At 31.5% G+C, this 19951-nt stretch overlaps 3 protein-coding genes across 4 annotated transcripts; 2 read left to right on the forward strand and 1 right to left on the reverse strand.

Moving 5' to 3' along the window:
- Positions 1–11955: 11955 nt before the first annotated feature.
- LOC125589987 (vacuolar protein sorting-associated protein 32 homolog 1-like) lies at positions 11956–13599 on the forward strand. Its single transcript, XM_048762758.1, has one exon. It carries the CDS (start codon positions 12777–12779, stop codon positions 13119–13121), a length of 345 nt encoding a protein of 114 aa, XP_048618715.1. The 5' UTR covers positions 11956–12776; the 3' UTR covers positions 13122–13599.
- LOC125590350 (vacuolar protein sorting-associated protein 32 homolog 1-like) lies at positions 12034–12711 on the forward strand. The gene is made up of 4 exons (XM_048763890.1): positions 12034–12108; positions 12273–12330; positions 12418–12503; positions 12589–12711. The coding sequence occupies exons 1-4, from the start codon at positions 12034–12036 to the stop codon at positions 12709–12711; spliced, it is 342 nt and encodes a 113-aa protein (XP_048619847.1).
- Positions 13600–14262: 663 nt separating the features above from the next.
- On the reverse strand, positions 14263–16360 carry LOC106446394 (nifU-like protein 4, mitochondrial). 2 transcript variants are annotated; one of them, XM_048762759.1, is made up of 7 exons: positions 16177–16360; positions 15914–16052; positions 15576–15662; positions 15232–15407; positions 14930–15033; positions 14734–14845; positions 14263–14527 (listed from the first exon to the last, which is right to left on the reverse strand). In XM_048762759.1, exons 3-7 carry the CDS (start codon positions 15646–15648, stop codon positions 14513–14515), a joined length of 480 nt encoding a protein of 159 aa, XP_048618716.1. In that variant the 5' UTR covers positions 15649–15662; positions 15914–16052; positions 16177–16360; the 3' UTR covers positions 14263–14512. The 2 variants fall into 2 exon arrangements, with proteins under 2 accessions (XP_048618716.1, XP_048618717.1); XM_048762760.1 differs by having other exon boundaries at positions 15914–16359.
- Between the last annotated feature and the right edge of the window lie 3591 nt (positions 16361–19951).

Here is a 19951-nt window from a genome sequence, read left to right on the forward strand (position 1 = left end):
TAACTCAGACGCAACAAAACCCTCAACAAAACCATATCACAGCCGCAACATACCCCTATCTCAGTCGCAACAAAATATAATATATAACGTCGCGATATCCTACCGGAAAAGACGAAATCGTAGATAAGAATGCGGCGAAGACGATTTCGTACAAACGATTGAAGACGACGATTTCGGACACGATGATAACGGAGAAAACAGAGTTTCACGACAAAGAGTTAGTTCGAGGAGGAGGAAGTAAACACAGACAATGTCGATGACGGAGAGTGAGAGTATCCTCGTGGTTCATTCTTCGACGGTTCCTTCTTCGAGACGACAAAGACCATGTTCTTAGTTAGTTTTTTTTTTTACTTTTATGTAGTTATGATGAAGAAGAGACGGTTTGGTTTCTATTATGATGATGTGTATATTTAATTAGTGATGTGAATTTAATGTTTAAAAATAATTTCAATTAAAAAAAAACTAACCAAAAGCCCTTACAGTCATTTACTATGGGTATCTAAATATTCTAGTAATTTTTAAAAAATGTTTAACACTCTAGTAATAAACCAACTTTTCTTATACATTCTAGTAAATTTCTCTTTATATATTGTATAGTCTGTGTTAGTATAATGCATAAAGTGTAAACCAACACTACACACTCTTTGAATTTTTGCTTTTCTATAAGTCGCTTTTTTATACTATATCTATGCAAAATCCTTGTCCAAACCCCCGGTGTTCGTAGTAGAGGTTCCATCAAAATCGAATGAAACAAAAAACTGAATTTTTATTCAGATAACCACGCGCCACGTCAGCGTTCTATGGATTCCACTTTTAAAAAGTGTGAAAAAAATGTCTAGTTCATGGTTTGAACCCGGGTTATTAAGATATAAACACCAACATTTATACCGATAAACTAAAGGATACTTTGTACATTGATGGCCAAAACCAATATATATTTATGCAGGCCGGAAGCCCTTGCTTCTTCGGCTTCCTTTGAGGGTCGGGCCTACAAGTGTATTATGGGTTTCATTTTTAAATGGGATTCATCACGTTATATAAAAAAAATCTCAAGTTTGCAACAATTATAGTTTTCCCATATTGTAAATTGTCGTCGTTTAACATGAGTTACAGTTCATTTCATCATTGTCCCAAACAAGTGTGAGCTACAGAGTTGCGCCGTGTGTCTGTTCGTAATCTATTTTTTCACCGGTAAACTCTTCATCTCCTCATCTTAAATCGCTTGATCATAAATTTTTCTGATTTGTAGCCCCTCTATAAACCATATATATATGGTTCTCATCTTTGATGAACCAATCTGCATCTCCACAAAACTCATTGATTCCTCTTAGCTTTGACCATCTTCTAGAAAATGTCTTTCGCTGCCTCTCCAGTTCCTTAAACCGGCGTCCCTGGCGTCTGTCACTCAACCTTTGAGTCTCTTCGTCTTGGTTGTAGTAGTCAGAGCATAGCCTCTGGCCTCCTTCACTTCTGGGATTCCCTGAACTTCAAGAAAGACAGTGAGTTTATGTGAATCACGATTCTCTTCCTTGATGAAAAGGTAAGTTAATCTTCGATCTATCACACCTATTTAACGTAATTTTTTAATTGATTTCCTCATTCTTTGTTGAATAATATTAATTGCAGATTCTGTGATTCATGGGTTTATTTCCGCCGGACGTGCTAATTATTACATGCCATCTTTGAAAGCCGGTTCCATTGTGAAAGTCGATCATTTTGAGACTGCTAGGTGCTCAAGCATGTACAAGATAACTGATCATCCATTCATCATTCGTTTCATCTCACCAACCATTATTGATAAAGTAATCACGGATGCTCCTGAGATTAATCTCCAATTATGATTAGACTGTTCGACAATCTCCAAGTGAAACACAAACATAGAACTCCCAGGTATATTATCATACTGTACCGGGGTTTATATTATGTTTCGATATCATAACTGATATTTAAACTCGCAGATGTGGTTGGGCAAATCCATTATGTCCAGGGCTCTGGCCTCACCAAAGAAACAACTCGAGTCGTTATCCGTCTCCTCATTGATCCGTAAGAAACAATCAAAACACAATTCTCTTTATATTACTGTTTATAATGTGCTAACATCAATAATCAAAAATATTTCCTACCCAAGATATGTGGTCGTCTATTTATCTCTCTTGCTTATCAAACTAATTTTACACAAACCTTTATTTTACAGCTTAAAAGAAACTACAACAACCCAAACAATCAAAACACCAAAAACTAGAATCCCAAAAAAGACGAATCATTAATGATCACATCTCTTTTTGTCTAATCTTGCAAATAAACTTTAAAACAAATATACCAAACCAATCAATTCAACTAAAACTCAACGACACATACATCGAGTCAGCTAAACAAATAAAAACTACACGGCTAACTATTTAACAATTTACAAACTTACTTTCGCAGATGCTTACGAAGACGACGAAGACGACAACCAAGATCAGTGAAATTACCTAAACAAAAAAGCAGAGTAAGTTACGAACTCTGATAAATACAACTAACAATGATTTTTGTTTACATATAACCCATCAAATAAAAGAGAAACAAACACCGCCACATCAGGAGATACAAGAGACAATCCCGACAGACACAAAGGCGACAACAACATCCCCACCTGCTCACTCCTCTTGTCTTATAAAAATAGCTTACATGCCCAATGTCAACATGTCAATGTTATTGTTTTCTTATGAGAAATACATAAATTCATTTAAAACCCATTAAAACCCAAATACTCATAATTGTCAGTCATTTTATAATTATTTCTACATATTTGTATGAAGATAACTATGATCATATATTTGTGAAAATGTAGCTTTTATTACTTTTGTTTTGAAAATGTCAGCTTCGTTTTTATTAGTGTATGGTTTAATTGGGTTCAATGTATTGTATTCCAGTTTAACCAAGCCTATATAAAGGCCTTACATTGTAACAGAAACGTTAATGAGAAACAACGGATCATATTTTGATCGTAACAAACTTTCTTCATATCTCTCGTTTCTCTGCTAATATGGTATCAGAGCGTTGAATCAAAGTTCAACAATCTCGATCTCCAGCTTCCGTTTCCGCAATTCACCATCGAATCTTCATTACGCTTTGATCTTCTCACAAAATGGTTGTTCTTCGTCGATCGACAAGGCGATCAGCTCGTATCGTTGGATCAGCTGCAAAATCAGCAAATCCAGCTAGAGAATCTTCATCAAACAGCGTTCCGCTACATTCAAATCCCGATCCACCTATTCCGGTGACGATCGCGACGAATCCAGCTCCGGAACATATTCTGATCACGTCATTTCCGATTCTGGCGATCAATCCGTCGTCAGATTCACTCTATTTTGGTGGTATTCAATACTATCCCTACTTCCTTACTAGTGGTGATAATCCTGGAACATCTCTTATCTCTGAGGTTCTTGATGGATTTAACTATAATACATGGAATATTGCGATGACTATAGCCTTGGATGCAAAGAACAAAATTTCTTTTGTTGATGGTTCTCTACCTAGGCTTGCTGAATCGCATCCACATTATAGGATCTGGTTTAGATGTAACAGCATGGTTAAATCTTGGATTCTCAATTCTGTTACAAAGCCGATCTATGGAAGTATCTTGAGGTTTAACGATGCATCAAAGATATGGAAGGATCTTACTGCTCGTTTCCATATCACAAATCTGCCTCGTTCATATCAGTTGACACAGCAAATATGGTCTCTCCAACAAGGTTCTTTGGATCTCTCATCCTACTATACGAAGCTTTTAAACTCTATGCCATGGAGTAGATTGCGTGAAAACTTGTCAGACTTGTGAATGTTGTAAAGCCACAGCCAAGAAGACAGAGCATACGAAGATTATCAAGTTCTTGGCTGGCCTCAATGATTCTTACTCCAATGCACGAGGTCAGATCATTATGAAGAAGCATGTTCTGGTTCTCTCTGAAGTATACAATCTGTTAGATCAAGAATTCAATCAACGCAACATTGCTCCTCTTCAGAATGCAAGTGCTTTTCAGGTAACTAGCAATGAGAGCTTTAATGCGTCTCTGAATGCAACCTATAACCCGAAGCAGTCAAGGCCAATATGTTCTCATTGTGGTTATAATGGACACACTGTCGATAAGTGTTACAAGATTCACGGTTATCCACCGGGTTTCAAACACAAGAAGAATCCCAATGACAAGTCTCCTTCTACTGAAAAGCAATCAAATGTGGTGAAACAAGTTGTGGCTCAGTTGGCAATAAACGACTTTAAACAATGTGAAGATGCTTCTGCTATTCTGACTACTTTTTCAAAGGATCAGATACATGGAGTCATTGAGTATTTTAACTCTCAGCTTCAACCGAGCCAGCCATCCTTTGCTTCTACCTCAACTGGAACCATTATTGTATTACCTGGTATGGCCTTTTCCTCTTCTACAATTGGTTTTGTTGGAGTTCTAAGAGTAACATGCAATGTTTTATCTTCTGCTTCGTGGATAGTAGATAGTGGTGCTATACATCATGTCTCTCAAGATCGCAGATTATTTGAGAGCTTGACTGATTCTTATGACCTATCAGTTACTCTTCCTACATGTCAGAATATAAACATCAAAGGCATTGGTCAGATTCGATTAAACGATTATCTACGGCTAAAAAATGTTCTGTTTATACCTGATTTTGGCTGAACTTACTCAGTATTAGTCAGCTCACCAAGGATTTGGGTTGTCGAGTGATGTTTGATCAAGATTCTTGTATGTTACAGGATCCTATCAGGGGATTGATGATTGGTCAGGGTGAGCAGATAACTAATCTCTACGTATTGGATGGAGCTTTGATCATGGATCCTACAAGCTTGATGATTTCTCCATCTGTTAATGTCATATTGGATTCAACTTTGTGGCATAACCGTTTAGGACATCCTTCTATGGATAAGATCGATTTGATCACTAATGTACTTGGACTCAAGCAAAGAAATAAAGGAACTTTGTTCTAACTGTCCCTTGGCAAAACAAAAGCATCTCCCTTATATTTCAAATAACAATCTTTGTGCAAATGCGTTTGATCTTTTACACATTGATATCTGGGGGCCCTTCTCTGTTCCAACACCTGAGGGATATCGGTACTTCCTTACCATTGTTGACGATCATACAAGAGTCGCATGGATATATATTCTGCGTGCCAAGTCAGAGGTGTTACAGGTGTTTCCGTATTTTATCACAATTGTTGAGAAGCAGTATAACACTCATGTTAAAGGATTGAGATCTGATAGTGCTCCAGAGTTGAGGTTTACTACCTTCTATAGTAAGAGGGGCATAGTTGCTTATCATTCTTGCCCTGAAATACCACAACAAAACTCAGTGGTTGAGAGGAAGCATCAACACATACTCAATGTGGCTCGTTCTTTAATGTTTCAAGCTCACCTTCCTCTCCGCCATTGGAGAGATTGTGTACTCACGACACTCTTTCTGATCAACAGGCTACCGACTCCTCTTCTCAATAACAAATCACTGTTTTAAGTCCTTACCAATGATCAACCCAACTATAAAGACTTAAGAGTCTTTGGTTGTCTGGTTTATAACTCCACTTCTTCAAAGAATCGTCATAAGTTTCAACCAAGAGCCAAACCCTGCGTCTTTCTTGGTTATCATGCTGGCTATAAGGGTTATAAACTACCTGACTTAGAATCACAGAGCATTGTTATCTCTCGGAATGTAGTATTTCATGAGAAAATATTCCCATTCTACAACAATGAAGAAGGGAAGCATGCTTTCTTTTCCATATTAAATCATGAAAGTGTAGAAAGTTGTGATCATGAAGACATCATTTCTGCAACAGAGAGGGAATCTCTAGCGGCAAATGATCTTCATGATGTTGTAGATGTCATTCCTGTAGTTGAGAGGGAATCTCCTGTAGTTGTTAATGACATTCTTCCACAGACCTCTACACCTGCAGAGACATAAAATATGGGTACTAAACGGGTGTCAAAGTCTCATGCCTATCTACATGATTATTATTGTAATATGACAGAGACATACATACCTTATCCTCTTGCTTCTTATGTATCTCTTGACAAACTTTCAGAGGGATACAAGGCTTATATATGTGCGATCTCTTTACAACCTGAGCCTTCCTCCTTTACTCAAACCAAGAAATTTTATGAGTGGCTTAAGGCGATGAATGAGGAATTGTTAGCTCTTGAGTCTACACACACATGGGACATTGTCTCTTTACCATCAGACAAACATGCTATCGGATGTAAATGGGTTTACAAGGTTAAACTCAATGCAGATGGCACATTAGAAAGATACAAAGAAAGACTTGTTTCTAAAAGATATACACAACAAGAAGGGATTGATTTTGTGGACACTTTCTCACCTGTAGCTAAGATGATCACAGTCAAAACACTTCTTGCGGTTGCTGCTGCCAAGAACTGGTCTTTAACTCAACTGGATATCTCAAATGCATTTCTTAATGGTGAGTTAACTAAGGAGATTAACATGAAGCTTCCTTTGGGTTACACTCCAAAGGCTGGTGTTACATTACCTCCTAATGTTTTTTGTAAGCTTAACAAGTCTTTATACGGCTTAAAGCAGGCATCCAGACAATGGTTTATGAAATTCAGTATGATTTTACTTTCTCTCGGCTTTCAAAAGTCTCACTCTGATCATACTCTGTTCATCAAGCAAGTGGAAGGCAAATATGTTGCGATATTAGTTTATGTTGATGAAATTATCATTGCCTCAAACAATGATGATGATGTTCTATTTATCAAAGACTCTTTAACCGCACATTTCAAGCTTCGTGATCTTGGTCCCCTTCGGTATTTTTTGAGTCTTGAGATTGTTCGTGCTGCTTTGGGTATTTCTGTCACTCAAAGGAAGTACACTTTGGAATTACTTGAAGACGCTGGCCTTCTTGCGTGCAAACCATCAAGCGTACCGATGGATCCAAGTAATCTTTTACGTAAAGAAAGCACTGAACCGTTACTGGATTATCCTCTTCAATACAGAAGTTTGGTGGGGAAAATGATGTATCTCACAATCACTAGACCTGACATTACGTTTACTGTTAACAAGTTATGTCAAAACTGCTCTGCTCCGAAGAATTCTCACCTTCAGGCGGCTTATAAAGTATTGCATTACTTGAAAGGCACTTCAATCTCGTCGCCATCTTGAGAGGAGATATTAGAATATGGTTTAATGTGGTTCAATGTATTGAATATGGTTTACCTATTCGGTTTAACCAAGCCTATATAAAGGCCTTTCATTGTAACAAAAAGGTTAATGAGAAACAACGGATCATATTTTGATCGTAACAAACTTTCTTCATCTCTCTCGTTTTTCTGCTAATAGTTTTCAAAAACAAGTGTTTTAATTTATTTAACAAAAGGAAATAAAATAGGGATAGAATTTCTACATCTATTCTTACTGAAAATCAAACGTTAGCAATCTTTTAAATCGTTTGAAATATGGATTCAAGACGTGAACGGAATGAACTTTCAGAGCTCAAAGAATTGGAGTGTTAACCATTTTTTATATTAACACTACGATGCTGGCCCCGCGCAAGCGCGGGGATTTAGTTGTAATTTGTAAATGATGTTTTGGTATGTGATAGTGACACAATAAACAAAGTTACAGTATCTGAAATAATACCTTAAACAAAAGTTACGTAAAGAATACATCATAACATTTGAAATCAATAAAATTTTGATTATTGTTTATTTTCATAACTTTTTCCAAAGTGGAATTGGAACATCGAGTTTTTGATACATCAAATGAGAAGCCAAAATCTATAATATAACAACAACATGAAGCATTTCATGATAAAAAAAACATCTATGTAAGCCAAACTTAAGATCTCATTAACCTTATCCATTTTGTTCCCAGAACACTGCTTGTAAGCAACAAAAGTTGCTTTGGACTGGTAACTACTGATAGTTCCTAATATGTACAGAACATGATCATGATCTGAGTGTTTTTGTTATAGCTTCACGTAGCATTAACCAATTATATTGTAGCTTCTATGTTAACCCTTTGTCAAATCTGAATGAAGTTGCCAATGATACCAGCAACTGTGAGTTTTTGTATCAGACTTGACCTTTTAATGAGACAGCTAGAAAGCAAAAAAAAATCAAATTTGATAATTGAAAATGTGTGAGAAAAACCTTTGCAAGACCAAAAAGGCACAAATGGAGGGATGAGTCAAAGAGAGAACACTAAGCTTTCTTCACAGCAATCAAACATGATCACATTTAGACTTAACCACTTACCAAGAAAATCAGATAAAATTGTAGCCTTGTATGCCGCATTCCCCATCTCTATCTCCTTTAACGGTTTCTCCTTCATCTCTTTACTCTCTTTTTCTTCTCCAAACTCTGACTCATGTTCATGCTCCGGGTTTTTTTTCTTCTCTACCTCAGGCCCCTTCCTTGGAGGCACAACTATCTTATCCTCCTGATCCACCGCTGCTTCACCTGACTAAGTCCTAAAATTAACATTTAAAAAAAAATCCAATTAAAGTTTTGAAATTTTGACGATGTCTATGGATCTCCTACCAAATATTTACGAAATCAGGTCTTACCTTGAAGAATATGTCGTTAGTTTCTCCTACATCTCCAGCCATTGGAAAGCATCACCAAATGGATCTGAGACCGCATGTGGACTCCATCCAAAACCTTCATTGTCTGCCAAACATGATTGTACTGCTTTGATCGATGTCAAGCCCACTCGTATAAATGTTGACGCGTCCTAGAGCTGATTCAAACAAAGGCAAATATGTTTTTGCCATGATAAGGGTATGGATTTTACGATCTGAGGGAAGAGTGATAAGGGTATAAATAGGGATCTAGATATCATCGAGCCGGAGGGGGGATGTGGAGGGTCCGTGGGGATCTTGATTGGAGGATTTATGGGAGAACATTGAAGTACCAACACTCTCATTGGAGGCGTTATGCGGGAGGAGTTGGGGGAGAGGAAGAGAATCGATACGGCGATTAGGGTCAGGGAGGATGAGTGATTTTTTTTTTTAAAGAAACGGGATCGAGACGACGACATAACACGAGTGATAGACCGGCTCTCGATTGGACTGCGAAATGGTTTAAATAGGCTGGGAAGGTAACTTAACTTTTTTATTTCAAGCCCAGTCCGCAATGACCTGACAGATTAATTGGTGTGGAATATTTCTGCCCATGTGACACTTCAAGCTCCAAAATTAGCCCTTTTTATATAGTAGTGATTATTAATTAATATTTTTGCTTACGCATTTATTTGTCGCTTGGAAATAAAACTAATAAAAGTGGTCCAGAACCAGTTAAGAAACAACGGTAGTGGCATAAAGATGACTCTTCTGTCATCATCTTTAGTCTGACATCGACTGCTAGAGGTTGCCCTTTCCCTGTTCCAACTTACAACCTTTCTTTTCTTTTAACGGTTGCAAATTTGTTTTATTTCTTCTCTTTTTCACGACTGATAAGAAAGGCCGGCCCAAGACTAAATCAATACAAAGCTGAGTATTTTCATGCTACTCAACATACTGACTATTATTTATTAAGTTATGGCAATCGTTATATTAGGAGGTGCGTAACTGAGTAGCTTATGATAAACTAGTATATCAGCTAATAAGATAAGCACAAGAATATAGGATAAGTATAATGTACAGTAAATAAACATGTATGCATTTCAGGTGTGTAAATGTATAAAGTTTCCAATTGTTTTATTCTTATATATGCAAGTAAATGGTCTACGGGTCACCGATTTGTTTTTTCCTGTCGGGCTGTCTTGTTTGCAAGAGTGTATGATCACTCGCATGCAATTTGGGCATATACTCTGCTTCTTGAGAAAAGTGAAGTTAAACTTGTTTACGCTAAATTTATGTACTATGGTCGAATGACAATTCGGAAACTTGTGTTTGACAAAGTATTTATATATTTTTATTAAACATCAAACCACCCGATATATGCTACATAATAATAAATAAACATGTAAAAAGTAAACATTGATTTTTTTTCAATATTTTTTTTGTTGGTAAATTTTTTTTTTTTTTTTCAATAATGCGTGGTCATTGTTGTTGTTAGAATTTCTACTTTCTAGGTAATCCGATCGAGTTCTGGAGAGTACCAATTCTTGAAAGATCACATGTCCAACTTTTTAAAAGAAAAAAAAGAAGAAGTAAACATGACCAACAGAGAAAATTAGCGACTTCTCTATTTACCGTCGATTTCATTGTAAATTAACATTTGATTCAGCATGTTGACCAACATTATTTTGATCAAAATTGAGTCATCTTGAATTTTGATAGTTTATATAGTTTGTTTGAAATAAATGTAAGTTTAGGATGAAATTGGCATGGTGGCAAAATTCAGGTAGATAAAAAAAACACAACATAAATTGTTGAAGTTGGAATTGATCATTTTTATGTAAAATTGCAGACTAAAGTTACCTCAGAAGTAGTAATAAATTCATTGCTAGTTATTTTATGTTTGGGCCAATCTCACTAAGCTTCTTTTTTTTTGTGTGCACAAAGTAAGCTTATTTAGATGGGTTATTTACTGGGCTAAGTAACTATAATTGATACTAAAAACTATCTTGTTTGCGAGTCCAAATCCTTGAATTTAATTTTTCTGAATAATGTAGAAATCGGTTGATCAAAAAAAAAAAGAAGGAATAATGTAGAAATCTAATTTTAATAATATAGCTGTATGATGAAAATACAGTTTTAACTATTAACTAAAACAAAAGGTTTTCTTTGGTCGTTACGAAATTACAAGAGTTATACTTATCAAGTCTATAAAGAAAAGAAAAAAATAAATATATATGTATTTTACAAGCAAATATTATGAAAACCATTAAATCCTTTTTGATGAATTTGTAATAAAGAATTAATTTCAACGAAATTTTCGAGAAAAAAAATTTATCTTATATATTAAAACAGAAGTCACAACCTTGATTCATGTGTGATTTAAAAAAAAAAAAAGACCTAATTGACCTATTTCTACAAAGTCATGTTACATTTAATATCTAATCTTATCATTTAAATTTTGGGCCTAACAGAAATTGTTTTTGGGCTATCAATAATTGGATTAAAACAAATAGATGATTCATTGGATTTATAGAAAGTATAAATTAAATAGATATAATACTATACCCCTATATGCTAAATATTTAAATATTTGTCGATGTTAACTTTTAAAATTAGAAAGATTTTTATTTAAATAACAAAAATCATATTATCTAACAATGATTAATCTTTACTACCTTAAACCAAAGAAAACAAATTTTAAACTTTATAGTTTATTTTAAAAATTAAATAAAAACTAAATGTTTAATTATTTACTCGATAATATAAATCTATGAAGCGAAAAATTTAATTTTTTAAAAACTTTATAAAGTTGTGAAATGTTACAATATCTTTGAATATGACAATAAAACAATATTTTACTAATCTTTATATATATGGTTACGATTTTAATAATGAAATAATAATCCGAAGATATATATATATATATAGAAGAAGATACAAATCCGAAGATATATATATATATATAGAAGAAGATACAAATACATGTGAAAGTTTGAAACAATCTATTCAATGAAAAAATTATACAGTAAACTTATTATGTTTTAAAAATTGATAGACACATATATATTATAATATATAACAATTTAGAATTGAAAACAAAATATTTATATAAAAATAAATGAAAACAAAACCCGCGCGGTTGCGCGGATCGAGATCTAGTTAGTAGTATTACAAAGTAATAAAGGATTAGGAAAACCAAATCATTGGAATTTTAATATAAATTTGCAAAAAGAAAACTTGAAACGTCGTTTCTTCTTCACTCGATTTAATCTCTCTCAATTAGGCAACCTTGGCATCGAAATCTCTCAGGTTTGTGTTTACGAATCGATTAAAACACCTCAAACCTTACTTTTCTATAGTATAATCTTCGCCTAGACATGTTGGCATGTAATCTAATTAAAAGGTTGTCGGTAGAGTTCTCTCAAGTGTGTGTTTTCGAGTTATTACTAATCAAAACATTCAGCAATGTTTACTCGGCTATTCCGTAAACCAAAGAAGAAGGAGACTGATACTCTCCAAACATTAGAGAAGCTTAATGAGGTATATATGTCGGTTCCCTATTTTTGATTCTCTTGCGTGAGGAAGAAGATTCAATAGTGGTTTGTTTATTTATTTCAATGCTTCTTTTGGTTTGATTTCTCAATGTTCTTCCTCAGACTCTTGACATGCTAGAGAAGAAGGAAAGTTTTCTTCTCAAGATATAGAGAGCTGCTCAAGAGGTTGAGATAGCAAAGGAGTTCACCCGTGCCAAGAACAAACGAGGTAAAGACCATAAAATCTCCTTGTGATTATTATTATGAGAATATTCTCTGTGTAGAAAGATTCCAGAATGTTCTTATAATCTTGCAGCGGCTATGCTATGTTTGAAAAGGAAGAGTGTCTATGAGCAACAAGTCGAACAGCTTGGAAATTACCAGCTCCGTATTCATGATCAAGTAACCCCTCTTCTTTTTTTAACTTATGAAATTTGTTACTACTATAAGGTATATTTTGAATGTGTTTTTCTTTTGTGGTAAATAGATGATTATGTTAGAAGGTTCTAAAGCAACAACAGAGACTTTAGATGCTTTGAGGAGTGGTGCCTCTGCGATGAAAGCTATGCAGAAAGCAACGTATGTGTTTATATACCTAGTTTATGATTGAAGTGTGGGCATGTTTTTTAAAACACATGTGTGTTTTGCAGAAACATTCACGATGTTGACAAGACCATGGATGAAATCAATGAGCAAACCGATAACATGCGACAGATCCAGGACGCTTTGTCTGCTCCATTTGGATCTGATTTCGATGAGGTTAACTTTCCCTTTATTCCCACGATCACATACTTTTATCAGATCTTCTCAACATTGTCTGTATGGGAAAAATTACAGGATGAATTGGAAGCAGAACTTGAAGAGCTTGAAAGCGCAGAGCTAGAAGAGGAACTTCTTGAGCCGGTAAGACCTGTTCAAAACCTTCCTGAAGGAAAGCAACCGGCTCGTCCTGCAACTCAGAAGAAACAGACCGCTTATGAAGATGAACTTGCTGCATTACAAGCTGATATGGCCCTCTAAAAGGTCTTCAACTTTAAATGTTAAAAACAAACTAGGGTTTTGTTTACTGCAGTGGAAGCTGGTCCTAAATCTTAATAGATGAGGTTTGTGTGTGCTTTATTTAAACACGGGAGAGAAAGAAAGTTTTTTATGTATATTCGGAAGCCAAGAATGTGTTTATTTAATAGATGAGGTTTGTGTGTGCTTTATTTAAGATATTCGCATCCGGATTTTACTATCTGAATTCGGATCCGGACACCCCGGATATCTTATTTCGGAGCGGATTTCGGATCGGATCCGTATCCCGGTTAATAATCCCAAGCCTACAACGGATCATGAACTTTTATTTATTTATAACTAGGGTCGGACCCGCCCGTAAATGAACGAAACAATACATATATATTTTAAATTTAATAAATTTTTAGTTTATTTTTATTGTAATTTTCACTACTTTACTATAAATTTTATTGTTTGTTCCTTTTTAGAATATATATATATATATCTGTTACTTTATTAAAAAAATCATAAAAAAATATAAGTATTTTACTTTGTACACAATATTTTCTTTTCTTGACTTTAATATAATTTTAATATTTTTCTTCTTTAATTTATAATTTGAAAAATAAAATCCAATTTATTATCTTAAAAAAGTAAGGTAGGAACATTAAAATATGATATTTATTGATATTGTTTTATATTTATAAATAACACGTTAGGTTATATAGTTATGTATTATTATATTTGTAAAAAAATATTTATGTTATTTTTTTATGTTTCTTCAAATTCACATCAACAAAAATTTGAAAAACAATGAATTCCGCAATTGTTTCTTTTTTTATCACCAAAATTAAGGCTAAACCAGAAAAAAATAATAGAAAACTACAAATATTTAATGTGTTGTTAGCTATAAAAAATATGTATCGAGCATTTTATGTATTGGTAATATATATGGTTCAAATGTTAAAATAACTTTTGAAAGAGATATCACAAATGGTTAACAAAATAACATTAAGGGAAAATAAACTTATCTCAAATTCTTAATCTAATAAGATATTATATTTAAAGTGTTTGAATAAAATACTCTTTTAAAATTGAAAACAATACGACAATATTATAAATTTTAATATACGTATAAAATATTAATTTACTCAAAACTGAAAAATAATGTCAATCTTCACTATTTGTTTTTTCATTAATGCAATTAGTTTACATTCTCAATGTTTGTTATACATTTATTATTAAAGTAAGTAAAATAAAACTACATTGAGTCTTAAGATGTACACAAAAAGAAGAACGCAGATGGGATCATAATCATCTTTCATTATTAAGTAAATACTTAAATCATGCGCTACCCTTGAACCACCTTTTGGCTGCACCATCCCCATTTGTTTTGGGTTCCATGAGTTCATCGATCATGAAGTCGAATCCTGCACGAAACATCAAAAAGAAAAAAAAACACATGAATGTGAGGAAGAAAAAAAAAATTAGAAACAAACTCGAAGCACTTAACATAAACCAAGGAAAGACTCATCCTTCCAATCAACATGGGCGAATGATCGAGTTCACATTGCCAATACCTTATTGATTGTGAACATCTTAGACCAAAAGGGGTTGATCAATAAATCTAGGTTACCTCGGGTACGTAATGCATCAGCATGCTTTCTATTCCAGATTTCAAAGTAACAGATGAGCTTGGACAACCGCTATAAGCCCCTTGCAACCTCAGCTTCACTATTCCGCTTTCACTGATCAAATCCCCACCAAAAGGATTTCACTTAAATAGATAAAAAGAATCAGAGAGAGAGAGACCATTGAAGAAGTAAACTTACGGATCAAACCCACAATACTCAATGTCCCCAACATCATCTTGGACTGCTGGTCTGATGCACGTTTCTAAGAGTTCCTTGACCATTGCTACCGTCTCAGAGGCATCCTGAGTTACAAAACTACAACAAAGCTCTCTCAGCAAAGTTTACAGACTAAGCTACTTTCAAGATACTAACTCATATCTCATCAGCTCACAAAAGCAACTTGCATGTATTCCATAATCAGCTACACATCATGTCTATGCAACTTACACACATCAAACTATAACTCTCAATTGTAATTCAATAAATGGAGAGGATTTTACCTCGTTGATGGCAGTGTCCTTGGCAGCAGCAGCTTGTGAGTCCAGAAACAAAGGCTGGCCAGAAGAGTAGAAATCCATGACCGCTGCAAATATTTCAGGCTTGAGTATATCCCATGACACATCATCAGACTTTGTCACAGTGACGAAATCAGACCCAAAGAAAACTCGAACCACACCTGCAAATCAAAGAAAGAGTAAAATCACATTGAAAGACAAAGTCTTTCGATCAGATAGAACGAACAGAAGACATGTAAGGATAACAAAATACCATCATTGGAATAAATGGAATTGACTAATGGAGAACCTAGAACTGAACGAACGTTAGGGAAATCAGCACTTCTAACCTTCCATGACTGGCTTTCCAGGATAAAACATGAGAGAAGAAGGATTCAGAGTGGATTGTGTTTGTATAAACATTGTCCTTCTCTGCCCTGCTCATTGATTTGGAAGATTGTGGTTGATCAATAAAAACAAATCCGTCGCAAGAATCATATAAAAATCATCAAGACCATGATGGATGATCGAAGATCCATCATCGTTCTCATAGCAAGTATCTACACTATCTAAAGCCTAAAGGACTTTTGAAGATCTAAACACAATTCAGACTTTCCAAGAATGAAGCTTTAAAGATTGTTAAACTAAACACCTACCACAATCTACAAAACTTCATAAAGATGCATACCTGGAGGAATAAAAAGATATAATTTGCAGAATATATGTAACCAATAAGATGCAACTTCGGTGTGTCCCAGAAGAGTACGACATCAAACCATATTCGTCGCTCTGAACTTCACTGGAGAACGATCCTGCACCACCAAGTACTTGGCCAGTACAAAAATTCAATCTTAAGGATATCAAAACAGGTCTAAGAACAAACAATCCCAAACCACTACAGATAGATTTGGATGAAGAAGAAGCCATTTGTGTCGAGGAGAAGAGGGATACATAGCGTCGCATTGAATGAGACTCTGGCTTGATGTGCGTCTATGGAGTTAAAAAGAGAGATGCATAGCGTGGAGAAGCTCAATTAATCGGACCGTTTCAGATAGCATGGAGAAGCTAAGGCGTCACCGCCGTCGATCGAATGGGAGAGACGATATACATCTCCGCGTTTCATTAGAATTAGAATTACTCACTATTACATCTTATCGGGCCGCAAAAATATATCAAAGCCCATCAAACGGGTTTAAATGAAACGACGTCTTTTGCTTTCCTTTTCCTTGACACGTGTCGGCCTGAGAGAGCTCGACTTATCTACGTGGCAGACGACGTGGCTCAAGAAAAAGAGAATAAACTCTATTTTATAATAATATAGACTAGGAGTTAACCCGCGCTACGCGTGGGGCTATTTTGATTTTCAAATGTTAACTATATAGTTTTTTTTTACATTGTATTACGAAGAACAACAAAATTCTGAATGGTATGTTTGTGTGAATATATATTTCCTTAGGAAAAAACTGAAAACTATACATTTTTCAGATAGATGTTTAATATAGTTTTTCATTTCTTATATTGTATATTTACTTATTATTTAGTTTTTCTTATATTGTAGGACATCTCTCTCAATTTTTTTTTAAAGTTTTTGTCACAAAAATAACATTGAATAAGTAAAATGACCAAAATAGCCACTTTTTATTTTGAAAATTTTAATTTTAAATTTTTTTTAAATTTGAAATCATATCCTCAAAACCTCACTCTTAACTCTAAACCCTAAATCTAGATTAGTTAACCCTACGGTATAAAAGTATTTTTACTCTTTAATAAAACTTATTTTTGTCATTTTTCTTATTAAGGCTATTTTGTGACAAAAACTTAAACTGGCCATCTTAAAGAATTTCTCTGTATTGTATATTTATTTATTTTAATTTTCGTGCTTTTATATCAAATGGTAAAATTACAATAGATATTTAATGTAATATTTCTATGTCTTATATTGTATATTTGCTTATTATTTATTTAACTATACATTTTTGAGATAGATGTATAATTTTTTTTATATTTTATATTTACTTACTATTTATCTTTTATTATTTTGTATATTTACTTTTTCTAAATTTCTTTCTTTTATATCAATGATAATATTATGATATATATTTAATGTAATATTTTTATTTTTTATATACTATATTTACTAATTATTTATTTTCTCTTATATTTTTACATATTATAATATGTAACATTTCTATCTCTTATATTGCATATTTACTTACTATTTACTTCTTCATATATTGTATATATATTTACTTATAAAAATATTTGTAAATAACAAAAATGTAAAAAAAATACATTTTCAGATAGATGTTTGATGTTAGTTTTTATTTCTTATATTGTATATTTATTTATTATTTATTTTTTCTTATATTGTATATTTACTTTTTTTTATTCTAATGTTATGATAGATGCTTAATGTAATATTTTTATTTCTTATACTTAATTATTGTTGTCAAAATAAATATACTTAATTATTATTTATTTTACTATACATTTTTCAGATTGATTTTTAATTTAGTTTTTTCAGTTATAATATTGTATATTTACTTATTGTGTATTTTTCCTTATATTGTATATTTATTAATTTTAATATTACGATAGATGTTTAATATAATATTTTTATTTGTTAAATTGTATATTTACTTATTATTCATTTTACTAAACATTTTTTTCAGAGAGATGTTTAACTTATTTTTTTAATTTCTAAATTGTATTTTACCTATTGTTTATTTATTTTTATTGTATATTTATTTATTTTAATTTTCTTCCTTTTATACCAAATAATAGTATTATGATAGAGGTTTAATGTGATATTTATATTTCTTATATTGTACGTTTCTTTTACATATATTGTATGCTTGTTTTACTTATATTGTATATTTACTTATAAAATATTTGGAAATACTAAAAATGTAAAACTATACATTTTTAAGATAGATGTTTAATGTAGTGTTTCTATTTCTTATATTGTATATTTACTTATCTAATTGGTTTTCTTATATTGTAATATTACGATAGATGTTTAAAGTAATATTTCTATTTCTTATATTATATATTTACTTATTATTTATTTTATAATATATTTTTCAGATAGATGTTTAATGTACTTTTTGTATTTTTTATATTGTATATTTACTTATTATTTTTTTATGTTTTATATTTAATATTGTAATATTATAATAAATGTTTAGTGTAATATTTTTATATTGTATATTCATTTATTATTTATTTAACTATACATTTTCATATATATGTTTAATTTACTTTTTCCATTTTATATATTGTATATTTATTTATTCTAATTTTCTTGCTTTTATATCAAATGATAATATTATGATATATGTTTAATGAAATATTTCTATTTATTATATTGTATATTTACTAATTATTTATTTTTTCTTATATTGTATATTTAATTATTATTGTTTAATGTAATGTCTCTATTTCTTATATTGTTTATTTACTTATTATTTATTTTCTATTTTTTAAATAATAATGCCTCGTCTCATGGGAGAAATTATTTTCGATAATGTGAACCCTATATGGAACCTCAAAATGTCTCTTTTATTAGTATCTATTTCTACTAATGTATATTTACTTATTGTGTATTTTTTCTTATATTGTATATTTACTTATTCTAATATTATGATAGATATTTAATAAAATATTTCTATTTTTTAAAATTGTATATTTACTTATTATTTATTTTTCTAAACATTTTTTTCACACAAATGTTTAATTTAGTTTTTAATTTCTTAATTTTATTTTACCTATTGTTTTTTTTTGTTATATCGTATATTTATTTATTTTAATTTTCTTGCTTTTATTGTAATATACTTTTCAGATAGATGTTTAATGTATTTTTTGTATTTTTATATTGTATATTTACTTATTCTTTATTTTTCTTATGTTTTGTATTTACTTATTGTAATATTATAATTAATGTTTAATGTAATATTTTTATATTGTATATTTACTTATTATTTATTTAACTATACATTTTTCAGATATATGTTTAATTTAGTTTTTTCTATTTTTTATATTGTATATTTACTTACTGTTTATCTTTTCTTATTTTGTATATTTGTTTATTCTAAATTTTTTTTTTTATATCACGGATAATATTACGATATATATCTAATGTAATATTTTTATTTCTTATATACTATATTTACTTATTATTTATTTTTTCTTATATTTTATATTTATTTATTCTAATATTACGATAAATATTTAATATAATATTTCTATTTCTTATATTGTGTATTTAGTTATTATTTATTCTACTATACATTATTCATATATATGTTTAATTTAGTTTTTTATTTCTTAATTGTATATTTACTTATAATTTATTTTTCTTATATTGTATATTTACTTATATTGTATATTTACGATAGATGTTTGATGTAATATTTCTATTACTTATATTGTATATTTACTTATCTAACTTTTTATTGTAATATATTTTTCAGATAGATGTTTAATGTATTTTTTGTATTTTTTATATTGTATATTTACTTATTCTTTATTTTTCTTATGTTTTGTATTTACTTATTGTAATATTATAATTAATGTTTAATGTAATATTTTTATATTGTATATTTACTTATTATTTATTTAACTATACATTTTTCAGATATATGTTTAATTTAGTTTTTTTCATTTTTTATATTGTATATTTACTTACTGTTTATCTTTTCTTATTTTGTATATTTGTTTATTCTAA

Source organism: Brassica napus, chromosome C7, assembly GCF_020379485.1.
Source record: "Brassica napus cultivar Da-Ae chromosome C7, Da-Ae, whole genome shotgun sequence".
In the NCBI taxonomy this organism is placed as follows: domain Eukaryota; kingdom Viridiplantae; phylum Streptophyta; class Magnoliopsida; order Brassicales; family Brassicaceae; genus Brassica; species Brassica napus.